The sequence below is a fragment of the Malaya genurostris genome, chromosome 2, assembly GCF_030247185.1.
Source record: "Malaya genurostris strain Urasoe2022 chromosome 2, Malgen_1.1, whole genome shotgun sequence".
Lineage (NCBI taxonomy): Eukaryota > Metazoa > Arthropoda > Insecta > Diptera > Culicidae > Malaya > Malaya genurostris.
This window is the reverse complement of record NC_080571.1, coordinates 12,973,385-12,999,171: the sequence shown is the minus strand read 5'-3', so window position 1 is coordinate 12,999,171 and position 25,787 is coordinate 12,973,385. Positions and strand designations below refer to the sequence as shown.

General features: G+C 36.2%; 1 protein-coding gene across 1 annotated transcript in view; it reads right to left on the bottom strand.

The window, feature by feature from the left end:
- Positions 1 to 25,787, bottom strand: part of LOC131430499 (nephrin) — a 422,669-nt gene that overhangs the window by 66,353 nt on the left and 330,529 nt on the right. Inside the window, exons 8-10 of the mRNA XM_058595533.1 lie at positions 2,589 to 2,740; positions 1,975 to 2,125; positions 1,666 to 1,796 (exon numbers count right to left, since the gene is read on the bottom strand). Coding sequence (XP_058451516.1) covers positions 1,666 to 1,796; positions 1,975 to 2,125; positions 2,589 to 2,740 — 434 coding nt within the window. The remainder of the gene's footprint in view (positions 1 to 1,665; positions 1,797 to 1,974; positions 2,126 to 2,588; positions 2,741 to 25,787) is intronic.

The window sequence follows — 25,787 nt, the reverse complement described above, 5'->3', positions numbered from 1 at the left end:
AAGTGAAGAAGTGAAGAAGTGAAGAAGTGAAGAAGTGAAGAAGTGAAGAAGTGAAGAAGTGAAGAAGTGAAGAAGTGAAGAAGTGAAGAAGTGAAGAAGTGAAGAAGTGAAGAAGTGAAGAAGTGAAGAAGTGAAGAAGTGAAGAAGTGAAGAAGTGAAGAAGTGAAGAAGTGAAGAAGTGAAGAAGTGAAGAAGTGAAGAAGTGAAGAAGTGAAGAAGTGAAGAAGTGAAGAAGTGAAGAAGTGAAGAAGTGAAGAAGTGAAGAAGTGAAGAAGTGAAGAAGTGAAGAAGTGAAGAAGTGAAGAAGTGAAGAAGTGAAGAAGTGAAGAAGTGAAGAAGTGAAGAAGTGAAGAAGTGAAGAAGTGAAGAAGTGAAGAAGTGAAGAAGTGAAGAAGTGAAGAAGTGAAGAAGTGAAGAAGTGAAGAAGTGAAGAAGTGAAGAAGTGAAGAAGTGAAGAAGTGAAGAAGTGAAGAAGTGAAGAAGTGAAGAAGTGAAGAAGTGAAGAAGTGAAGAAGTGAAGAAGTGAAGAAGTGAAGAAGTGAAGAAGTGAAGAAGTGAAGAAGTGAAGAAGTGAAGAAGTGAAGAAGTGAAGAAGTGAAGAAGTGAAGAAGTGAAGAAGTGAAGAAGTGAAGAAGTGAAGAAGTGAAGAAGTGAAGAAGTGAAGAAGTGAAGAAGTGAAGAAGTGAAGAAGTGAAGAAGTGAAGAAGTGAAGAAGTGAAGAAGTGAAGAAGTGAAGAAGTGAAGAAGTGAAGAAGTGAAGAAGTGAAGAAGTGAAGAAGTGAAGAAGTGAAGGAGTGAAGAAGTGAAGAAGTGAAGAAGTGAAGAAGTGAAGAAGTGAAGAAGTGAAGAAGTGAAGAAGTGAAGAAGTGAAGAAGTGAAGAAGTGAAGAAGTGAAGAAGTGAAGAAGTGAAGAAGTGAAGAAGTGAAGAAGTGAAGAAGTGAAGAAGTGAAGAAGTGAAGAAGTGAAGAAGTGAAGAAGTGAAGAAGTGAAGAAGTGAAGAAGTGAAGAAGTGAAGAAGTGAAGAAGTGAAGAAGTGAAGAAGTGAAGAAGTGAAGAAGTGAAGAAGTGAAGAAGTGAAGAAGTGAAGAAGTGAAGAAGTGAAGAAGTGAAGAAGTGAAGAAGTGAAGAAGTGAAGAAGTGAAGAAGTGAAGAAGTGAAGAAGTGAAGAAGTGAAGAAGTGAAGAAGTGAAGAAGTGAAGAAGTGAAGAAGTGAAGAAGTGAAGAATTGAACTCGTGAGTAACAAAATTAATGTAAAATTTGTATTCATCTTTTTAATGTCAATTAGACGCAAATAAACTGGAAGGAAAATATGAGCAAACCGCTGAAGGCATTCAAAAGACGTTGATTTTGTGAGGTTTGGTCATGGTCGTATGAAACACAATGAGTTTCATGGCTATCCGGATGATGACTCTTATAGTTTATAAAATACGTATGAAAACGATTTCCAATGTGGATACCGTAGGGCTTCAATACCCTTTAAAAGCAAACATTCAACCCATATTGAATGGCTGTAATATGCGGGATTCAGCGCTGCTAATTTCGCTTCCAACGAACGGATTTCCATTTCCGTCGATTACGATTCCATTCACGCATGTATAACTCTGCCCTTCGCCTACTGTGCGGTGTTCTAATTTGACGCACTGCGCTTTCCCATTCAACTTACGTTATGAAACCATTCGATCTTTTTCGCCGGCGGATTCGCTTTGATGTCGCACTCCAGGTACACGTCGGAGCCCTCCATCAGATTCTGGGAGTTGAGTGGCGCCCCGAGCGACAGCGAAATCACCGGTACATCTGAAACAAGAAATGAAAGGGAGAAAAAAAAAACCTCGATAAGACAAGCAGCAAAAAACATCGCCGCAAACGACGACGATGATGATGATGATGGCGGCGATGATGTACAATTGGAGCACATGTCAATGTGCGTGGGTCGGTGGTTTTTATTTACGTGTGATTGGTTGGGAATACTCACGCTTAACGTCCAGCACCTGGGAATCCTTGAGATGGATCGCTGTTTCCACGAATTCGTTATAGCTAATTGAGCATGTAATTGATTTTTCATTGTCTTCCGGGCCGGGCACAAAGACCAACTCCGAAACGGTCACGTTTCCATCGTTGGATGTCTAGCCGGTGTGTCACGTGGAGGAAGGCAGGAGAGAGAGAGAGAGATAAAATCGTAGCGTTGAGATGAGTGACATTGAAATGTGTCAGTTTGGTCGAAAGAAGAAAAGAATAAATGTTTACTTGGTCAATTAATTAAAGTCAGATATTCGTTCTGCAAATCAGAGAAATTAATTCGGTTTCATTCCGTTTAGTAATCAAGAGTCAATCAAACGATAAAAATAAAGCAACTCTAGCAACCGGTCAACAACCATGCGTTTCCATGGAAATGACATGGAAGTTATCGTTGATCAGTCACCAATAAACAAGTATTACGACAATGAACCGTGCTATCGCATTGTGTCTGTGACTAATTATGACCACCGCGTTGGTTGCCGGAAACCATGGAACCATCGTGTTGTCATCTACTGCTGACGATGGACGACGACGACGGAGGATTGGTGAATGTGCGCAACCCAAACTTACCGTTTGTGACGAACCCCGGATGATGGATGTTCCCTTGGTCCACACGATGCTCGGTGCCGGTCGGCTGCCGGCGGTTAGACAGGAGACCTGTGTCTTGATCCCGGCCGTTAGGCTTTCCCGCAGGCCCTGCATGCTGATGAATAGTGGTGGCACTGCGAACAGAACGGGGGGAAAGAGAAAAGCGAAACAGGTCAATTGGGTTTGTGTTTTTGGTCGGTCGCATCGGTCGGATGCTGCGGAACTCAATGAAACATTAATTGACATGATTGAGGTCCGGAACGTGGACCGTGCAGGTTCGTCGGACTGGGCTTACGGCTCACGTGTCACAGTACGGATCAATAACTCCCGGTAACAGGATTATGGAAATTACGAGTGGGATTTTGCGACCGGGTATTTATCGAGGGACGTAAAACGCAGAGGGCCAGAGCCCAGGTGCTATTCGGAGGGTGTGCTGAGTTTACAAGCTTTACTACGTTCGACTACTGCAAGGCTACGGAATCCGGTTATGTCCCGAAGATTAAATGCTACTGGTTATCGGGAATGTTTTAATAAAATGGAAAACGGGCACGCAAGCATCGTAAAGTTTTACGGCAACGGCAAGTTTCATTATCCGTTTGCTTAACTGTTGTGATGTTGTGCTTTTGGTTCTTCGCGCTTTGGTCGGCGCTTGTTTTTCGGTGTTACAATGATTTTGTTCCACAGATAAGACGACGCGGTGAAACCGAAATGGTTCCCCAGGTCGGGAGCAAGAATTTCATCCTTGGCGTGTCTTACACTGACGGTAGTTTATCAGGTAGCTTAAGTTCAACATTTTACCAGCTGTTGGATAATCACGAAGGACAGTAAAAGGGTATTATCGGAATCACATTCAATGTTTCATGGGAGTGAATGTGTTGAAAGTCCCGTAGAAACAATGTCAGGTTCGTCAGGTCGGATTTGAACTTCTACTGAAATATGTCTGCTGCTTTTATATTGCGCTGGTTTAGTGGCAAAAATTTATCAATGTACTTACTTTTGGTTATAATCGTTAAACCATGTTTTATTTGAGCGATTGCAAAGCATTTAGTAGCAGAATTAGACGTTGCAAATTGAGTTTAGAACAGATACGAGACGCGTCGAGGACCGACTCGATAGCCATAAGTCGCTAATGTTTGAAACACAAGAACAAATATGTTGTGAACAATAAATCAAAACTGAAATGAAAGATAAATCACGCTTCGCTACCCCCGACACGTATGAAAAAAAAACCATACCGCGAGTCATAATTTTCGTCAAAAGTTCCAAAATAATTGCTGGCCCACTATTTGTTCAACGGATTTAAATTCTACTATGTTTTATTATATAACGATATTTTCTCTCGATTTTCCAAAGGTCCGAAACATTGAAAAAATTCAATTGTTTTCAAAAATTTTATAAAAAATTATTTTCGTGATTTTTATACAATAAGTTTATGTTTATTGTAATATCAATCTGTGAAAAGTTTTATTCAAATCAGGTCAGTTTTTAAAGAATGACATGATACTATTCAAGTACATTTCCCCTTTCAAAAATCTGAACTACAATTGAATGCTGTGGCGGCCAAGTAAAGTGAAGCATGCTTGGTATTTTTTACAATTAGGCAGTCTCATTCCGGTGTTTTCAAATGCAGGCTAGTTTAATTGAAGTAATTCCACGCCAAATCGTCCAGAAATGACAAAATTCCGGCACGATCCCCTTGGATATGCATGAGACCAGTGTTGGTGATTGCCGAAAATTTGACAGAAGCTGCTATATTGCTATCTATATTGTATAAAACATTTTCAATCCGGTGAAGATGCTACAAGAACTCGAGTCTATCAATGCATGAGCCGTGAGAGAATTTTGCTACATTTCTTCGCTCCACTTCATATTCTGAGTATTTCACGCCCTTAAAAAAAATTACAGTCTGATAATGATCGCTGCTGTGTGGAATTTCCCAAGAGAGAATCGCAAATTGACAATTATCGCAGAAAATCGAATCGATGATTCGACTTGATAATTCTCATACTAGGCTGCAATATTCCAAAACCCTTGTGTGGAGCATTCACAGACATTTTCATAGACACAACTTATACAAAGGTTATATGCACATAGTTAGAATTGGCGGCAATAGTAAAATGATTCTATCGCAATTATCCACTACCCGTATAGAATCGGATCGCGAAACGGGAATAAGCGACCGTTTGTTGCTTCAGGGAGAATCCTCACAGCAGCGTGCTAACCCGTGATGCTCAGACGGGTCATCGAGAGAAATTCGCTCTCGCACTGGTGTCGATTCTATGTTAAATGAGCCATGCCGGGTTTTTGTTGTTGCGATGATTTCCGTTTCTCTTTGATGGCACTGATTCAATCGTGTGAAGAGTTGACAGTGAACGTTCTTTGATACGATAAAAGCCATCCTTGCATGAGACTTTACATGTGTGATCGGTATAGCAAATGAAGTATTTTTCACTGCTCTAGAATTTTTTTTAAACTCAAGACTAATTTTTGAAAAGGGCATATGTGTTTTTACCCACATTATTTTAAAACAATTATAAATAGAAGTCTATACATTCGACAAAACCAATGTTTAAGAAGAAGTTGTAGGTAATCAATCGAACCTTCTGAAAATAATATTCACTGAAGAAAAAAAAATTTTCACAATTCTCAAATATTTTACCGCCCGATTTTTTTAATTGTATTAGGTTTCCCGAGGAAAAACTTTTTAACAATTTTCAAAAAATGATGTTTTCACAGGAATAAAAGTATCTGAACAATGAAATATTATTCTTCAAGCTACATTCAATAAAAAACACATAGGAAGCTCTTTTCTAAATGCAGTCATTTTCGAGATATTTGAGGTACTAAATCGAAAAACGTGCTTAATCCACCCAGCAGTGAGATGACACCTTTTTTATCAAGTCACATGTGTTTTTTTGGATGAATATTCTTCGGTGTTCCAGTTTTCATGGCATTATTTTAATTACTGTCGTTTTAGGCGGCAATTTGAGATTTTAGGGGCTAAGGCCAGTAGGACGCGTAAAAACCACGTGGCTCGCTCTGCGTATTGCATTTCTCTCCACGCTCCCTCGCAAATGTGCAAAATGACTCTCGAGGTGGCCGGGTGGCCAAGAAAGTTTTGATATTTACGGTTACAAGTTTGACTACATCACATAAATCCTATAAAGCTACCGCTTGTTTGGCGCCTTTCTGAGCCGATTTTATATTTCTCTCAGAAAAAAATGGCGCCGCCATAGAAATCGACTTACCTTCACAAAAATTACATTCACTTCATCGCGACCCGATTAACAGAGCATAACAGGATTCTATCAAAATTATTTTTGGTCTTAATATTTATATCTCATTATGTTATAAATATGAATCCAAATCAGAAGCAAACATTCAGATTTTATTAAGATTATAGCAAGTCCAGATATTATATTAAGGGCCGTTATATTTCAGGTAAATCTATACTAGAGAATTGAAAAAAAAGAGTTCAAACACTTTTTCCATCATGTTTTTGACTTTCAACCCGAAAAATGCTATGCTTCAATAAAGAGCAGTAACAAATTTTTTTTCCAATTTCACAAACTTGAAGATGCTTTTGAAAACAATAATTTGCTATTTGATTTTGGAATGACGGCCCAAATTTCAAATTTGAGAACGTTCCTAAGTAATTCCAACCTAAATTGTGTAAAATTTTTTTTTTATATTAATTTTAAATTGAAAATAAATATTTTTCAAGATGATTTTGCGCTTTTTCTCTTAGGAACAAAGAAAGGTAAGACAAAGCTTTAAAACTCGACTAATAAATATTGGAAAAAGTGATACAGCATTCGACTAAGTTCATTGAATTCTGCAATGTTTCCTCAGATATGATTTTCACAAGCTTGGAGTCAAATGAATGCTTGAATTCTTCAATTTTATCGGTAACCGATTTTTTTTCTCGAAAACACAGAGTGATAAGTGTTAAAAATGTCAAAACGTCTTCAAAAATGACACTGCAATAAACGAAAAACAAAATCTAAACGGGGCTCAAAACCAAAATCTAAACTCAGCTCAATACTTTCTCGATTTATAGGTCTTTTAGTTGCAGATTGAAAATAGCGACTTTAGTTTTACAGGACCGGATGTACTGGAAAAAGAGAAAAAAAATTCTTCAAAAAATTCGTATTGATTTATCTTCAGTTCTTGCTGTACTTTCTACCATGTTGATCTGATGATTTTTACGTAGTACTAAATGAAAAACTTTGTTAATATTTCATTGAAAAATGTTCACTGGTGGCGCTTATGTTATCATGATGGCCTAAAGCAAACTAAATTAATATCGAATAACTTTCACAATTTTTGGATCCAAAATCAGTAAACTCGAAATGAATTCATCATTTCGTAGTGTTTTGATTACTTCCAATCCGGAACCATGAGCTGGAATTCGAAGCAATGTAGAGTTTGAAGCAACCGACCCGCATTATGAGACTTTCCATTTGAATCATTTTTTCTGTGAATCAATCTAGGTAGATATCAAACAATCAAACTCGAATGAAAGTTCAATTTTGATGGTTTTTGAACATTACTTGCGGGGCTTTTGGCTGCGGATATCGCAAACTAATGTGACTAATAGGCAATTGGTTGATCTTCAATCATAAAAACATGGTATACAAAAATCGATTCAGCCATCTCCGAGAAAATTAAGTTGGTTCTCATGCCCCGATGCGATCGTAGCGTATGTTGGCAACTCAAAACTTCCCGGTTCGAAACCAGTCGCTAAACTGTGCATGATTTTTATGGCAAAACAAATTGCCTAAAGGTATGCAATTTCATCTTACTTCGCGAAATCTATTTTTAGATTTGCATGATAAAGCCTCCCCCCCCCCTAAATGGGTAATAACAGCTGAAAAGTCGTACTAAATTTGTGACAAATTTAGATATAATATTGATATTCACATAGCAAGGTTTGTAACAATTTTGTTATCACCTAGGCTAAATTGATTTATAATTTTTGTTATTTTAACTATTAACGAGGCCAACATTATGACTATTTTAGATAGAAAAAACGAAACAACTCCAGATACAATTTTGTTCTCCCTTGTTGATCGGGGACAACCCCTATGTTTTTATGCAATAATCGCATCTAAATTAAATTATCTAGACATATTTTTCCATAAATACGTTTATTTCTTAAGGAAATTTGCATAAGTTTTTCTTCGCCGTAGCATCACTTTTACATAAAATTCTTATCCTAATATAATACTAATATAGTCACAACGATTTTAGTTTAATAAAACATATTCCCCTTTTTTATAAATATCATATTATTTGAACCAAACGATTAACTGCTAAAAATTATAAAATAAGCTGAAATTTTTGTACATTTTGTTGTTGATTTCGTAACCTGTTTTGAGTTTGTTTTTATCAGCACATCATTTTTATTAAAATTTTGCTATTGGATGAACTAATGGACGCAGTAGGAGTTAGAACTAAGACTCAAAAGGGTCAATTATTAAACTGAAACTTCAATTGTCTTTATGAAATGATTATGAAGTTTCATGTAAGAAAGGTCACGACAAGCAGGAATCTCGCGAACTGGGACATTGGATAGTCTGCCTTGGGTACGCAAGGAATTTATTAGTTGAGATCTGATATCACGATACTCCACGCATGTCCAAACGACTGATCAATATCTCGAGATTATCTAGACATTGTCAGTATAGATTTTTGATCCATGCTTTTGAAGGTGAGATTTTCAATGAACAAGTTGAAAGATGTCGTGGCGAGCAATCGCTTTCAGCCAGCAGGGAATTAAATTTTTGATTATATTCTCAAACTGAATTCAGAACCTGGATTCTGGTCCACTTGAATTTTGAAATTAATTTCAGGTTTCAAATTTAATTTCAAACTTCAATGACAGAACTTAGTTCTTGATTACAGGTTCAAATTTAAAAACTATGACTCTGGAATTGAATCCTAATTCTGGATCCATGAACTGGTTCTTTCACTAGGTTTTGGAACTGAATTTAGTTCCTTAATTGATGTTCCGGATACTAATTAAGAATTCTTATATAGGATTTCAGCCTCAGAATTAATGAACAAAATACAATATATGAGTTTCGGATCTTGATTCTGAAACTAAATATTAAACCTGGACTCCGAACCTAAATTTTAGAGTTGACTGCAAAACCAAAATTTAATTCCTGAATTCAATTTTAGAATTCATTTTTAGAATTCCGAACCTGCCTCTTGTGGAATTTGACCTTTTGTTTTAACAGACTTCGCAGATCACTATTAATGTAAAAAACCATTGCATGGCTAGTGCTACGATATTACCGACACTAATACCGTTTTCGTTTCTGAACCTACACGCGGGCGACTCTGACTCCGAGTAAAACGAACACGTGGTACGCGCCCTAAACAACAACTCATATAAAAAAGAAAAAATAAACAAACTCGCATGGCTGCGTGGTGCGACCCGAGAAAACTTTCAGAGCGAAACTACGCGATTTGAGTGCGATCTAGAGCGACCCCAGGTTGCTAAAACAAACTCATCAAAAGTTATTTGACGTCTCTGAGTCAGTTCTCGGGCTGTTCCGATCAATGAACGAAAACGGTTTAAGAATCCTTTCAGGTCGGGGCTGTAAAATACGACAACTGAATTATATTCCTTTATTAAGGTTTGGAATTTGAGTTTGGAAATCACTTCTAAAACGTCCACTTCGGAACCTTAATTTTGAACACGAGTTCAGTTCCATAATTCTAGAACTAAATTTATGATTTACTTAATTTATTTTTTTTTGCATATAGAAAGGCTATACAATCACTGTGAAAACCGTCTTTTGAAGCGATGCCCGGAGAACCGAATGTCATATACCATTCAACTCAGCTCGACGAACTGAGCAAATAGCTGTGTGTGTTTGTGTGTGTATGTATGTATGTATGTAACAAATAATGTCACCCGATTTTATCGGAGATGGCTGAACCGATTCGCACAAACTCAGATTCAAATGAAAGGTATTATGATCCCATAGATCGCTATTGAATTTTATCCGTCGATCCGTCTTCCGGATGGTCCCATAGCTCATTATTGAATTTTGCTTTCATCCGACTTCTGGTTCCGGATTTACAAGGCAATATGTGTACGTCTATGAGAAAATGCGCACTCAATTTTTTAGGAAATTTCTGAACCGAAGTAAGATGCAAATGAAAGGTCTTGAAATTCTCTAGAAAGTACCTGAAAAGTTGATTCAGATCCGACTTTTGGTTCCGGTATTACAGATTTAAATTTAGAAGATTTGTACTACGTAGTGCATGGTGATCAAATAGGCTAATGTTTAAATCAAACGTTAACCGTTTTTCTTGGGCAAAATAAAACAGTGTCTGAACGACATATTGAATAATATTTATCAAATCACAATAGTTTGGGTCCCGGCTCATTGCTCCATTCCAGGTAATGAAAGGGTCGATATTTTAGCCAAACGTGGTGCTATTGAGGGTGAAATTTATGAGAGACCGATTGCTTTCAACGAATTCTATAGCGCGTCTCTCCAAAGAACACTTGCCAGCTTGGGATAAAGATTATCTGGGTCGGTGAATGCACTCAATTATTTCTAAAATATCGACAAAGGCATGGTTCAGGGGGCTGGATGTGAGTAGGAAATTCATTCGTGTGATGTCCAGACTCATGTCCAATCACTACACGTTAGATGCACATCTCCTTCGAATTGGACTTTCCGAGACTAATCATTGTGCTTGTGGCGAAGGCTATCGCGATATTGATCATGTTGTTTGGACATGCGTGGAGTATCGTGATGTCAGATCTCAACTAATAAATTCCTTGCGTACCCAAGGTAGACTATCCAATGTCCCAGTTCGCGACATTCTTGCTTGTCGTGACGTTCCTTACATGAAACTTCTTTATCATTTCATTAAGTCCATTGGAGTTCAAATTTAAATTTTGTATTATGTTAGACTGTTTTCTCTTCTATGAGTTCAACCAATAGCCAGCTATTTTATATTAAATATAAGTGATGAACTAATACAAACAAACTTGAAATAGTTATAAGATCATGTACAAAGTGATTGTATTATATTTAATGTAATTTATAATAGCAAATCGCTTGATAAAACAGTGTTTTGATTAACTAACCAAAATATTAATATGATATTCGAAATGTATTAGGTTTAAAGTACTATGTATTGTGGATGCTACGGCGAAGAAAACTTATGTATATTCCCTATGAAATAAACGTATTTATTAAAAAAAATTAATTTAGAATATGTGAATGACTTCAAATCAACAGTTTTTGTGAGTTAACACACAGTATTATTATTTCATAAAATCTTATACAATCAAAAAACTTACAGTTTCCCTTGAAAAATACCATTACTAGTAGTCGAAACGTCGGGGAGTACAAGACAGTCGTGCTTGTTTAACAGACCTCTAAAGCCGAAGACATAATTATTGCTAAAGAGTTTTTACTTATTTTGCATCCTCGCTCTATACGACAGATTGCAATTACATACTCACTACCCAGTATATCCGGAACCGGAAGCCAGATCTGGATAATATTCTACATCAACTTACGAAAACATAACACTTTTCATTAAAATCTGAGTTTGCGGAGATCCGTCTGGCCATTTCTGAGAAACTGTAATGGTTTCCGGTCCAAACATCTCCAAGAAAACCAAGTGCAGGCCCGTTTCCAGGATTTCGTTTCGGATGGGACGCTCAGATAATAAAAACAATGTTACTGAAGATTGATTATGTACCTAATTCTCGGTGCGCCTTCTCGCCTGTCTTTACAGAAAGGTAACAGAATAGCTGAAAACCCCGACTTTGAAACGGAGCCTCGGACACCCATAGTTTTATATACCATTCGACTCAGCTCGACGAGATCGGAAAATGTCTGTGTTTGCACGCTCAATTTTCTCAGAGATGGCTTAACCTATTTTCTCAAACTTAGGTTCGCTTGAAAGCTACTATTGGATTATTGATCAAATTCGAAGATTAAATGGCTGTTCCGAAGACATAATGGTATAAGTGACGTAGTCGAGTGTTTTTACTGCTCAATTTTATTATAGCTGACTGAACCGATTTTAACAAACCTAGTCTCATTTAAAAGCTACTATTGAAGTGTGAATCAAGTTCGAAGACCAAATGGCTGTCATTTCCAGTTCCGGAGATATAATGGTATAAGTGACGTAACCGACAAAGCGCATTGTTTTTCTTTTGCATCATTTTCTCTGAGTTTACTAAGCCGATTTCAACACGCCTAAGCTCGTTTGAAAGTTACTTTTGAACTTTAGATGAAGCTCGAAAATCAAAAGATAGTCACTTTCGGTTCTGACGATATAATAGTATAAGTGACGTGACCGACTAGCCGAACATTTTTCATCGGCTGAATTTACTTTAAATTACTGCCGGTTCCGGAATTTCAGAGTGATGAGTGTTAAAACTACAAATTTCAAAAATATGTTTTATTATTATTATTAGTTTCACCTTTCTCTATAGAAAAGTAATAGAATTGATGTGCGAATTGTTTCTCCAAAAAAACCCTGATCAAGGTATCACGGATATCATACTTCAAAACTTGTAGTTCAAATAATAAACAATAGTATTGCTACATTCTGATTGAAACCTGTTGATAAGTTGTGCATGTCACTTCATGACTAACCTGAATAGCCATCGGTTTGTCACAATCAATCTGAAAAGGCAATTATTTCTTCGCAACGTGCCTGCTAGCTAGCAAACCTTAGTCGAGAAGTCAAGTCACTGCATCATGGCAGCGATGCCATGATGTCATAAAATTTGCTACACTTCAACACCCGAGCACTGGAAACAAAGTAGGCACTGAACTGAACTGTGCAACTATTTCCGACATCAGCACTGTGTGACCTGATCATCATTCGGAACGAGTTATGTCGTCATCTATTTTACGCCAGTTGGAATCCACTTCCGGAAACTGAACTGCAATTTTGCAGCTCATAAACACACTGTACCAAATCTGCTTCCCATATCAGAATGTGGTACTGTCAGCTGCATCTTGACGGGTGTTAACTTAAACGATACGTGCCTTTGCCGGAATAATTTAAGGTGGCACCTCGACCGAAATTTTGATTCGCCCAAGGTATGGGAGTTGGAGGTACTGCAGCTACCTGCTAGCATGTGTTCAGAGGTAGCACAGCGTCGTGAATTCCGACCGGTGGTGTAGGAAAAGGTGCAAGCGACACGTTCCATTGTCACTTCAGTGTGAGTTTGCTGAGGAGGTGCTTAAGAGGCAAAAGTTTTACGACATTTCCGAGAACACATCTTCGAGACAGTCATCCATCGGTAAGCCGGTTCGGTTCATTTCGTGATGTATTTAACAAACGTTTTTTCACTGGAGTTATTCCCAAACTGTCAGTATAGGAGAGTGGATGACGAGGAATGTTTTCTGACTGCTGATGAAGATCGGAATTTGACGACGGTGACCGTGAGTTGATTTTGTGGGCGATTGTCTCGCGAATGTGGGGGGGGGGGGGGGGGGCGAAATGGGGTCTTGGGCTGAGGCTGCAATCAGATAATGCTTCTCCCTTCAGTTCAGTCTAAGCTTCTCACGAAGGAGTGATAAATTTAATTACAAAGTTTAGAGAAATGGTTTCTGGAATTCAGCAAATTTGGGAATAAATTCATTCACTCTTGCAATTCCGCTAGTGATTTATTTAGCACTAGTGCAAACCCGATGTGTTTCGCTGCCGCCATTGGAACGAAATAAATACCAGCTTGTTTATTCATCACTTCAATTTAAATTTGTTTTCATTGTTATAGCGGAAGCAAACCCAACAGATAGCTGCACCATTTTACGCATACTGTGGAAATTCGAAGTAACAGTACCCCCGCAATGCAGGTTTATTCACCCATAAGGCAGTATGTTGAGCGGATGTTGAATCAATCAAACCGGATGTTGAATCAATCCAACTTCGGATACGGCGTTTGGTTCCTATAATTACTTGATATAATTGAACAATAATTCCATAAAACCAACAAAACAAATAAACCTAGACCAATGTGGTTGTTGCATTCACATGCTTCGGGATTTCTCTCTTATTGAACATGGAAACGTTAGTTAAAAACCAGAGCTCAATATTTCGAACAGTTTCTTTAACATCAGTTTTATGAGTAGGTTTTTTCGAGCTTTCTCTTCTTACAGTTCATTCTTGCAGTTTTTCAAATTTTTTGAATCGATTTTAGAACATATTTCATTCATTTCGAGTAGTTTTTCAAGAAGTTATTTCCAGTTTCTTGAATAGATTTCGATCAGATTTTTCGGACAATTATTTCGAGTAGTTAGGTGAACATTTTGTCGTGAATAGGACTTACTTTACTATTGGACGCCTTTTCAAAATTTACTCTCAGAGAGAGTGATAAGTTTTTGATCGTGAATATCTCTTGTTGTATCTAACGAATCAACATAATTTTTGCTACATGCCATCGGAAAAATGATCACAATTTTATGATAAAATTTTCAGTTGTGTGACATAATCTCAAATAATTCAAAATTAAACTTTTCTGAAATGTTTGGTATAAACGAGTATCAAAGAGGATAATTCATAGGGCGCATTTGCCTTGCTCGTATTTTTAAAGCTCATAGCTCAGTGATCTGTGAAAGGATTTATATAATCTAACTACCAATAGAATCGAAATTTTTCAACTTAAGCCTGTAAAGAAAAAGCATTGAAGTATTTCAATAGTATACTATTGAAAAACCTGTCTCATTTGACCCATGTCTACACCAGCCAATCAGAACGCGTTCTGAAGAAGAGAACAAAATATCTGCTGCTGTACAACAAATCGTTCGAGAAGAATGTTCCGAACAGTGCTTAATATCGTAGTGAGTTCCACAATTTGACCCTTCTGAATGCTAGAAACGAATCCATACAGCATTTTGATAGTTTCTTTCAATGAATTATGCAAATCCGAAATGAAATAATCGACATTAAAATTCTATATGCGGCTATTTTTATAGCCGTTAGGACCGCCCATTCGTGAAAAAGCTACAAACGAAATCACGTAAAAAGAAACCTTTTAACAAAAAGTTTGGCTTCTATCGCCACTGCGATAGTGTGTAGTTTGCAAAGCTAGTTTCGCTTCCGACAAGAGCGATTACGTTACAGCTGCTAGTCGTTTGCATTGGTGAAAAATCAACGAAAAGAGGACATCGGTGGGGAACATCACATAAAATCAGCCATTCTTATGGCTCTAAAAGTTTTCTAAAGAACTATTACGAATTCTTCTTCGCAAATCGAAGGTAAAAAACCTCAGTTTAGAGCTAATCTAGAACTGTTTTATTAGATTTGTGCACTTTTCGCTGTATGAAACTCACCGTAATCGAGATCAAGTGAAGCCTTCTTTGCGAAAAATGTAAAAAAGGGGAATGTTTGTATAATTCATACAATTGATAAACTAATTGATGTTCGAAAGTGTTAAGGAACATGTCAGTTGTTTTCGTATTCACGACTTCCAGTTATGTCTCTGACATTGCCCACCCGCCTTTTTTTTCGAGTTTCTTTATTAATTTCTCAATCAATATGTTCTAACGTTTTTTCGAGCAGTTTTTTTATATATTTCTTTTTATTGAGCAGAATTTTCAAACAGTTTTTAAGATTAGTTTTTTGTGCAATTTTTCGAACAGTTTTTTGTGCAATTTTTTCGAGCATTTCCTCGAGCAGTTTTTTGTAGTTTCTTTTCGGCCAGTTTTCTGAAGGTTTTGATTTTGTACAGGTTTTTTTGAGCAGTTTTTAGGCGATTTTTCAAACTTTATTCGAGCGGTTTAATTTATCATTGTACAAGAATTTTTTTTCCGAGAAGTTTACTTGAGCAGTTTTCTTTAGCAGTAATTTTCGAGCGTTTTTTTTCAAGTAGGTTATTTGAGCACTTTTTCATAGTAGTTTTCTCAGTCATTGATTTTTGAGCAGGTTTTCGGGCAGATTTTTCTAGTAGGTTTTTCGAGCAGGGTTTTCAGGCGTTAAATTCGAATAGTTTCTGGAACAGTGGTTTAAAGTCGTCAGCTTTTGTGTCATTTTTGCGAATATTTCCCCGAGCAGTGTTTTTGAGTTTCTTTTTGGCCAGTTTTTTGAAGGTTTTTATTTTCTATAGGTTTTTTTGAGCAGCTGTTAGGCAATTTTTCAAAGTTTATTCGAGCGGTTTAATTTTTCATTGTAAAAGAATTTTTTTTTTCGAGAAGTTTACTTGAGCAGTTTTTTTAGCAGTAATTTTCGAGCGGTTTTTTTTCAAGTAGGTCTTTCGAGCAGGATTTTCAAGCGTTCAATTCGAATAGTTTCTGGAACAGTGGTTTAAAGTCGTTTCGTAAGTAGAATTTTCGGGAGATTCGAGTAGTGCTTCAGAGAATTATTTCGAGCAGATTTTTGTGCATTTTTCGAGCAATTCGTTCTGCAGAATGTTAAAGCAGTATTTTGAGTAGTTTTCACTATCAGTTTTTTAAGCTGTTCAAGATGAAGATTATTCCAGCAAATTTTTCTAGCAGGTTGTTTGTGCAGGGTTTTCTAGCATTTAATTCGAGTAATTTTTGGAAACGCGTTTTAAAGTAGTTTCGTGAGCAGAATTTTTAGGAAGTTTCGAGCAGGTTTCCAAAGAGTTGTTTGAAACAGTTTTTTGTGCATTTTTCGAACAATTTGTTCTGCAAAATGTTGAAATAGTATTTTAAGTAGATTTTACCATTAGTTTTTTACAGTTTTTCAAGCTGTTTCAAGATTTTTCGAGCAGTTTTTTCTAGCAGGTTGTTTGTGCAGGGTTTTCAAGCTTCAAATCGAGTAGTTTCTGGAACAGTGGTTTAAAGTCGTTTCGTAAGCAGAATTTTCGAGAGTTTCGAGCAGGTTTTCAAAAAGTTATTTCGAACAGTATTTTGTTCATTTTTCGAGCAATTTGTTCTGCAGAATTTTAAAACAGAGTTTTGAGTAGATTTTACTATTAGTTTTTTTTTAAGTTTTTCAAGTTGTTTCAAGATGCAGATTATTCGAGAACATTTTTCCAGTAGGTTTCTTGTGCTGGGTTTTCAAGCATTTGATTCGAGTAGTTTCTGGAACAGCGTTTTAAAGTAGTTTCATGAGCAGAGTTTTTAGTGAGTTTCAAGCAGGTTTTCAAAGAGTTATTTGAAACAGTTTTTTGTACATTTTTCGAGCAATTTGTTCTGCAGAATGTTGAAATAGTATTTGAAGTAGATTTTACTATTAGTTTTTTACAGTTTTTCAAGCTGTTTCAAGATTGTTCCAGCAAATTTTTCTAGCAGGTAGTTTGTGCAGGGTTTTCAAGCTTCAAATCGAGTACTTTCTGGAACAGTGGTTTAAAGTCGTTTCGTAAGCAGAATTTTCGGGAGTTTCGAGCAGGTTTTCAAAAAGTTATTTCGAACAGTATTTTGTTCATTTTTCGAGCAATTTGTTTTGCAGAATTTTAAAACAGTTTTTTGAGTAGATTTTACTATTAGTTTTTTTTATGTTTTTCAAGTTGTTTCAAGATGCAGATTATTCGAGAACATTTTTCCAGTAGGTTTCTTGTGCTGGGTTTTCAAGCATTTGATTCGAGTAGTTTCTGGAACAGCGTTTTAAATTAGTTTTTTTAAGCTGTTTCTGGAACAGCGTTTTAAATTCGAGCAGGTTTTCAAAGAATTATTTGAAACATTTTTTTTGTACATTTTTCGAGCAAGTTGTTCTGCAGAATGTTAAAGCAGTATTTTGAGTAGATTTTACTATCAGTTTTTTTAAGCTTTTAAAGATGCAGATTATTCGAGCAGATCTTGCTAGTAGGTTGTTTGTGCAGGATTTTCAAGCATTTAATTTTAGTAATTTCTGGAACGCGTTTTAAAGTGGTTTCGTGAGCAGAATTTTCGGGAGTGAAAATTTTCGGGAGTTTGGAGCAGTTTTTCAAAGAATTATTTCGAACAGTTTTTTGTGCATTTCTCCAGCAATTTCTTCTGCAGAATGTTGAAATAGTATTTTGAGTAGATTTTACTATTAGATTTTAAAGATTTTCAATCTGTTTCAAGATGCCAATTATTCGAGCAGATTATGATTATCAACCATTTAAATCGAGTAGTTTCTGGAACAGCGTTTTAAAGTAGTTTTGTGAGCAGAATTGTCGGGAGTTTCGCTAGCAGAATTTTCCCGAATTTGGAGTAGTTTTCCAAAGAGTTATTTCGAACAGTATTTTGTACATTTTTCGAGCAATTTGTTGTGCAGAATTTTAAAACAGTATTTTGAGTAGATTTTACTATTAGTTTTTTAAAGTTCTGCAAACTGTTTCAAGGTTCAGATTATTCGAGCAAATTTTTCTAGTAGGTTGTTTGTGCAGGGTTTTCAAGCATTTAAATCGAGTAGTTTCTGGAACAGCGTTTTGAAGTAGTTTCGTGAGCAGAATTTTCGTGAATTTCAAGCAGTTTTTTAAAGAGTTGTTTCGAACAGTATTTTGTTCATTTTTCGAGCAATTCATTCTGTTATTCCGAACAGTTTTTGTACATTTCTCGAGCAATTTGTTCTGCAGAATTTAAAACAGTAGTTTTAGTATATTTTACTATCAACTTCACGTGCCGATCTTCCAACAATTTTTTGAGCAGATTTCTGGAGTAATTTTCTCAAGCAGTATTTCTAGCAGTGTTTTCTGTTTGTGGAAAAGTTTGTTGAGCAGTTTGTCGGGCAAATTTTTCTAGTGTTTTCCGAGCAGTATTTTCTAAATGAACTTTGAACAGGTTTTGAACAATTTTTCTAAGCTGTTTTTTGAGCAAAATTTTTAGCAGTTTTTCAAGTTGTTTTTATTCTGGCAGGTTTTCGTGTAAGTTTTTGGGACAGTTTTGTCTTAGCAGTTTTTGAGTATTTTATTAGAGCAGTTTTCTCATTCTTTATCGTCGGCCAGTTTATCGTTTAGTGCTTATGGTGAATCATTTATCGTTTTTTCGATTATAAATGTTTTAATCTTGAGGACATCTTCGTAAAGGTATTAGCATAGAGGTTGCCGTTTATCGTTTATCGTTTATCGTTTATCGTTTATCGTTTATCGTTTATCGTTTATCGTTTATCGTTTATCGTTTATCGTTTATCGTTTATCGTTTATCGTTTATCGTTTATCGTTTATCGTTTATCGTTTATCGTTTATCGTTTATCGTTTATCGTTTATCGTTTATCGTTCATCGTTCATCGTTCATCGTTTATCGTTTATCGTTTATCGTTTATCGTTTATCGTTTATCGTTTATCGTTTATCGTTTATCGTTTATCGTTTATCGTTTATCGTTTATCGTTTATCGTTTATCGTTTATCGTTTATCGTTTATCGTTTATCGTTTATCGTTTATCGTTTATCGTTTATCGTTTATCGTTTATCGTTTATCGTTTATCGTTTATCGTTTATCGTTTATCGTTTATCGTTTATCGTTTATCGTTTATCGTTTATCGTTTATCGTTTATTTTCCCTGTTTCTATTCAATGGGCAGTTTTTCAAGAATACCACAGTATAATCACAGTGAATTGAAACTGATTTTCACCGTTATGAAAAGCCGTGCCAAAATAGTATTTTTCTTTGAAATAACCAACAAAAAATAAACAAATGTCTGCAGGAAGCTCGAAAAGTGGAATGATTTCAATTAGCAAATGTCAATTACACTAATGCTCAATCCATTTTTGTTAGATCAATTTCGTTCATGTCAATCAAAACCGTTGTCGTTTCTGGAACGTTGTGGTCATGCCACTCATGCCACAGACAGCTAGGAATCTGGCCCAGACAGGCGCCATCTCTCTTCATCGAAGTAGCCGTCTCTTTCTACTTTCATCTGAGTACGATTTTTTGAGTGCTAATTATTTTATATTGTTTGATTAAGGTCAATGAAAAAAGTTGTCATTAATGAATGTGTTTACTTGATTGTCTACATGTCAGGAAAAATGTTAGTGTAAACTACTTCAGAAACAGAGCCATGTTTTCCAGACAGGAACAAGTGCATTATTTTTCAGCTGTCAAATTAAAATGGCACTGTTAGCAAAATGTGGAATTCGAGACTACAGGAAAATCAGGAAGGTCGGTTGAGGATGGCAGCAGTGCTATTGCCATTTGTACCAGTTGTAGTACATTTTAGTGACGTTCGTAAGAAATAAAAATAAACAACCATCGAAAGTGGATCCTTGTCTGCCGGTAGCCACCGTTTGCCAGTTTCAAGGATCAGCATCCATCATGGCAGTTCGGGAGTAATTTTCGCTCCATCAAATGCGGGTTGCGAGGAATGCAGCCGTCGTGGCGGCGGCGTTGTTTTTGATTAAGCATTATGTTGGAAAGCTGGGACGGAGGCAGTGCTAGAACGGAAAGGAACGAGGAGCATGCATTGTAATTTTGAATGCCAGTGCTACATGATCCATCCTGATAGCGGGGGAACCGAAGTGGTCTGCTTAATTGAAAGTGGTGTTGCCGGCGTGTTAGCATAGGTTTTACACAAATACACTTTGCACGTGTGCAGCAACAACACATCATCCGAGTAGGCGAACAGTGCTACCAACCGTTTGCGTTGACATTTTGTTGTTGAGATACTAGCGAAAAGAGATGTCTTTCGCTCGGTGACTGGCAGAAGTGAAGGATGGTGTGATTTACGACGGTGGTGGGATTTTTGTCACCGATGAACACGACGCTGCTGATTATTATCAGAAGCAACCATAATGATCGGATCGAACGCCCAGTATGTGAGTTAGATGGATTTTTTTTTATTACCCACCAGATACGGTGTCTGAGCGATTGCACTACGGTTTTGGAGACGGAGTTCGAGATAGCGACCAGCAAGCATATCGGGACGGTGGTGCCAACTTAGCCGTGAAGTTAATATAAAGGATGGCCAATAAAACCATATCGCTGGTACGAGCTGTGACGGTAAAAACGGGCAGTTTTATGCTACGCGCCGAAGGTTGGGAATTTCGCCTCAGGGCCAGCGAATTGACGCGTGAGAAAGATATCAGATATTTCTGGTAATGGGTTTTGATATCGTTCCGAGCCCGTTATAGATTTTGCTTTTCGTGGTGATATTTTCTAGTTTCACCTTTTAAAATGCATGGGGTCGAGATTTTGTTTATTATCGCTTGATCGTGTGGTGAGAAATATTGGGATACAAAATACAGTACACGGATAAAAATCGATTGAAAATACAATGATTAAGATAGTATGAAAATCATGAAACATGTCTTCTCATGTTATTTAATGATATTATGAGTCAAATGATTTAAACATTTTAATGGGAACATTTTAATGGGAGATTGTTGTTGCAAATGAAGACCTAAGACAAGACCTGACAACTGGGGGGCTGATTTTGTTCCAAAATTTCTGATTTCTGATTGGCTGATTTTGATGTTGCTACCCACACATTGTGAAAAGAAAAAACTTTTGCAGGGTACGCGAGCAATGATACCAAGCATAAAGAAAATCAGAAAACAGGTTTATTAAAGTGTATAATTTTAGCTCACCAATGAAAATGAAAATTTTCAGAGGATGTTTCACTTTTTTTAATTTCATTTGTAATAAATGTTTATAGTGACAGCACTTTGTTATTAAAATCAGCATCAAGCCGTTTTTTTCTAGTGAATTAAAAAAAGATCTATTAAATTAGTGTAAACTCGAAAGTGTGTTTAGTTTTGCGAGAAGAATGAGCTGTTGCGTTGCGAGAAGAACGAGCTGTGGTCGCACTAAACATTTCTATCCAAACTTGACTTTTTCCGGTTTCCAAAAGATCCGGTAATACATGGAATCGATTTTGAGTTCAACATGAGATATTTCGTGTTTTGTCATCAAAGCTCAATTAATTGTTTTTAAGCATTAACATATAATAAAAAAATGCATTCACCAAAACATTTCTATGTTTATTGCAACTCCACAGGCGTTGATAATTTCTAAGTTGATCAACGAAGAGATTGATGCTCTTGAATTGCTTTATGACCTTAATTTTCGAATACCGAATAGATCACTGCGTAAAACAAACCTGCTTCAGAACAGATTACATAGGACTGTATTCGGATACAACGAGCCAATTACTGCATGCATAAGAACATTCACTGCAGTAGAAGAGTTGTTTGAGTTTGGAGAGCCTTTCCGCCTTAAAAAATCAAGCGATCTGGAATAATCTGATTATGGATATTTTAATTTGTTATAAGTTGTTTGTGATAGCTTTTAAGAGGTTTTACCACTCTGTTAGTTCATTTAGACATCAGTCCGAAGGATTTTGTTTAATAAATATATAAATAAATAAATAAATCAAAAACCGTGTATAAAAACTTAAATTAAATAAATATTTTTTTCTTAGCATAAAATTATAAAAAAATCTGTAAATATGGCTACACTGTAGCCGATACGTTGGTATTTATTCCACAGGGCGAAAATGACGAGAAGGATGATTCGAAAGGAAGAATAAGAAGCCAGTTGTCAGGTCTTGTCTTAGATGAAGACATGCTTCATGATTTTCATGATTCCTAGGGTCACCACATTGAAAATTGATTGACATTCCTTGGAAATGAAAATAATATTTAAAAAAATCAGCTAAAAAGTTGGGTGATTAATGTCAGAGACATAACTGGATGTCGTGAATACGAAAACAATTGGCATTTTCCTTAACACTTCCGAATATCAATTAGTTGATCAATTATATGAATTATGCAAGCATTCCCCTTTTTCACATTTTTCGCAAAAACAAAGAAGGCTTCACGATTACTGTGAATTTCACACAGCGAAAAGTGCACAAATCTAATCAAACAGTTCTAGATTTGCACTAATCTGACGAGTTTTACCTTCGATTTGCGAAGAAGAAATCCTAATAGTTCTTTAGAAAACTTTTAGAGCCATTAGAACGGCTGATTTTGTAAGATGCACCCCACCGTTGTCCTCTTTTCGTTGTTTTTTCACCAATGCAAACGACTAGCAGCAGCGTAATCGCTCTTGTCGGAAGCGAAACTAGCTTTGAAACGACACACAACACATCTGCTCGCAGTGGCGATAGAATCCAAACTGATCCAAGTTTTGTTAAGAGGTTTCTTTTTACGTGATTTCGGATTTGCATTTAATTGAAAGAAACTATCAGGGTGCTGTATGGGATTCATTCCTGCCTTTCATAAGGACCACATTGTGGAACTCACTACGATATTAAGTACTGTTCGGAACATTTTTCCCGAACGATTTGTTGTACAGTAGCAGATATTTTGTTCTCTTCCTCAGAACGTGTTCTGATTGGCTGGTGTTGACATGGGTCAAATGAGATAGGTTTTTCAATAGTGTACTATTGGAATACTTCAATGCTGTTTCTATAAACGTTTAAGTTGAAAAATTTCGATTCTATTGGTAGTTAGATTATATAAATCCCTTCACAGATCACTGAGCTATGAGCTTTAAAAATACTAGAAAAGCAAACGCGCCTTATGAATTATTAGTATCTTTGATACTCGTTTATACCAAACATTTCAGAAAAGTTTTATTTTGAATTATTTGAGATTATGTTACACAACTGAAAATTTTATCATAAAATTGTGATCATATTTCCGATGGCGTATAGCAAAAATTATGTTGATTCGTTAGATACAACAAGAGATATTCACGATCAAAAACTTATCACTCTCTCAGAGGGTAAATTTTGAAAAGGCACCCCATAGTAAAGTAAGTCGTATTCACGACAAAAAAAAGGCTTTGTCATCGGAATTTACGTGATCTGCTTAACAACCATCGGATCATGATTGAATATGAAAAGAACCATATGTCAGAATTATTGCTGTTGTCACATATATTGTATGTGTCACGTACTTACTTGAATTCATTTTGTCATGTTCATTTTCAAATACTTTTTAAAGGATTTATCGCAGTGATTTTAGGGTAAATAATTGCTCATTGATTTTATCGCAGTCTAGCTAATTTTTATTACACTTTCAGTTCTAATACTAGTAAGGGAGAGTGTTCGGTTACCGGCACCCTTTTTCTTTTAAGCGTATAACTTCTGACTAAGTGCACATTATGCGGACATCTGTACAACAATGGAAAGCTAAAGTCCCTATCTAACAACTGATTAAGAAACTAAGTTGATTCAATCGATTGGAAAAAAAACTTTACTATAAATTGAGTAAATTGATAAATTTTGGCCATTTCAAAAAAGGTGTTCGGTTACCGGTACCCCAAGAAATTTCGCTAAAAATGGAAAAATATAAGTAAATACTGCAATTATTCAGAGAAAAAACGAAATTTATTCTTTTCAGAGGTATTTTGAACAAAAGTCTTCATTGTCTGATGGTGACTTCGCCTTGGCTCTCTTGGCCAATGATTTGGATGGTGGCGCCTGTGGTGTTGATTAGACCGGTCTTCCACCGGCTTCGCGGGATTGAATTCGTTGCTGCAGCCGAATTTTTTAGCTTCTTATCCACTAAGCAACGTTTAATGGCATTAATCAGTGCATTAAAGTTCATTTTCCTTGACTTGGACTATTTCTTTGAAGTCGCCATGGCTAACAGAACCAGAGAACCAAAGTTTTTACTTATATGACGGATGTATTGAAGCCGTCAAGTTGTCCACGTGTTGCATATTACCCGAGATGCCAGGTAATACAATAATTAGAAAAGTGTGTAATTTCTGACAAATTTCTGTAAACAATCGAAGTTTCAAAAGTCTGTAAAAAGTCTTTAGACGAAAGTAACCCTTTTTTGTTAACTAAGAAATTTGATAATTTACAGTCAAAATTGCAGACTTGGCATCTCTGCATATAACGGACAATTTTTCGCGATTTGTCGCAAAAAATGGGGTACCGGTAACTGAACACCTTTGGGGTGCCGGTAACAGAAATCGGTAGACATTTTGAAAATTACCAAAAAAAAAAAACTTTGGTTGCGAAAATGTTGATAGCATCCGGTATTAAATAACGGAATAGATCGATTTCGCCTCATAAATATTCAATTCACTCACCTTTCCGATTGGTGCTTTTCAATTTATGATACTATAAAAAAGTCATAGAAAACTTTTGTGTTGATTTTCACGCAATTAAAATTTGTTTTAAGCACAGCAAAAAGTACAAGCGTCTGTTTGCTTTGGTATTCGGCACAAAAAGAACGTGCTGCTACTACACACACACACATGACATTTGTCGGAATGAAGCTACCTGCTTTCTGTCAAAAGTTACGGTGGGGTACCGGCAACCGAACATCTTCCCCTACCAAACAGAGGTTTAATTTATAAGCAAATGTACCATTTATTGAGTTTACTAAATGGCCCTATGAAACCAATCCTCAACAACTTATTTTCATTACCAATTGGTATTACGCGAATTCTGTGCACCAAAAATACGTAGCTGAAACACAATTCAATTTGTTTTTTTTCTACAGTGGAGTTCAAAAAGCAAATCCTCTAGATTGTGTTCCAGCACAGTGTGGATTAACGAAATCACATCTTGAACTACTAGTTCTAGCTGAATGCATTTCTCAAAAGGAACAATATTTGCTTCAGTTTAGCTGCTCCGGAGAAAGGATCAGATCTTACATTTAGAGCAATGCGTTCTGTATTTCTGATATTTTTCACTAGTGATTCAACGGATGATTTTGTGTCATTTAAAAATAAAATTTTTAGAATATCTGGCGGCGAACAAAATTTATCGCAATTTTATGTCCAATAAACTTTGTAATCTATTAGTTTTTAGTACCAAGATACATAATTAAGATTCAATATAGAACTTTATGGTAACAATTACATGAAAATAATGTGACTATTTTAAACGATATAAAAAAAATGTGACTATTTAGTATGATTCTGGTAAAAAGTAAGTTCAGATGAAACAAATTTAACAGTACAATTTAAATGAACTTCGTATAAATTTCACAAAATTATTCTATAGAATCTACGAATAACGTCACGTAGATATTACAAGATACAAATGTGGAGTTCATGAGTTCATTCTGTGCCATCTACACTATTCTACACACTGAAGAACTCTCCATACAATTTTGGAATATTATAACTCACTTTAGTAATCATTTAAAGTGACAGCAATAATTATCGTGTAAGTTCCGCTTAAGACAAGATCAGACAATTTGCGTTACGATTTTTTGAGCCAGACCACGGGAGCAGAGATGCCATTTATACAGATTTATCTGCATTATACAGATTTTTACATGCACATACAGATTTCATACAGAAAGCAGATTTTATACAGATTTAGTAAATTCAATACAGAACAATAC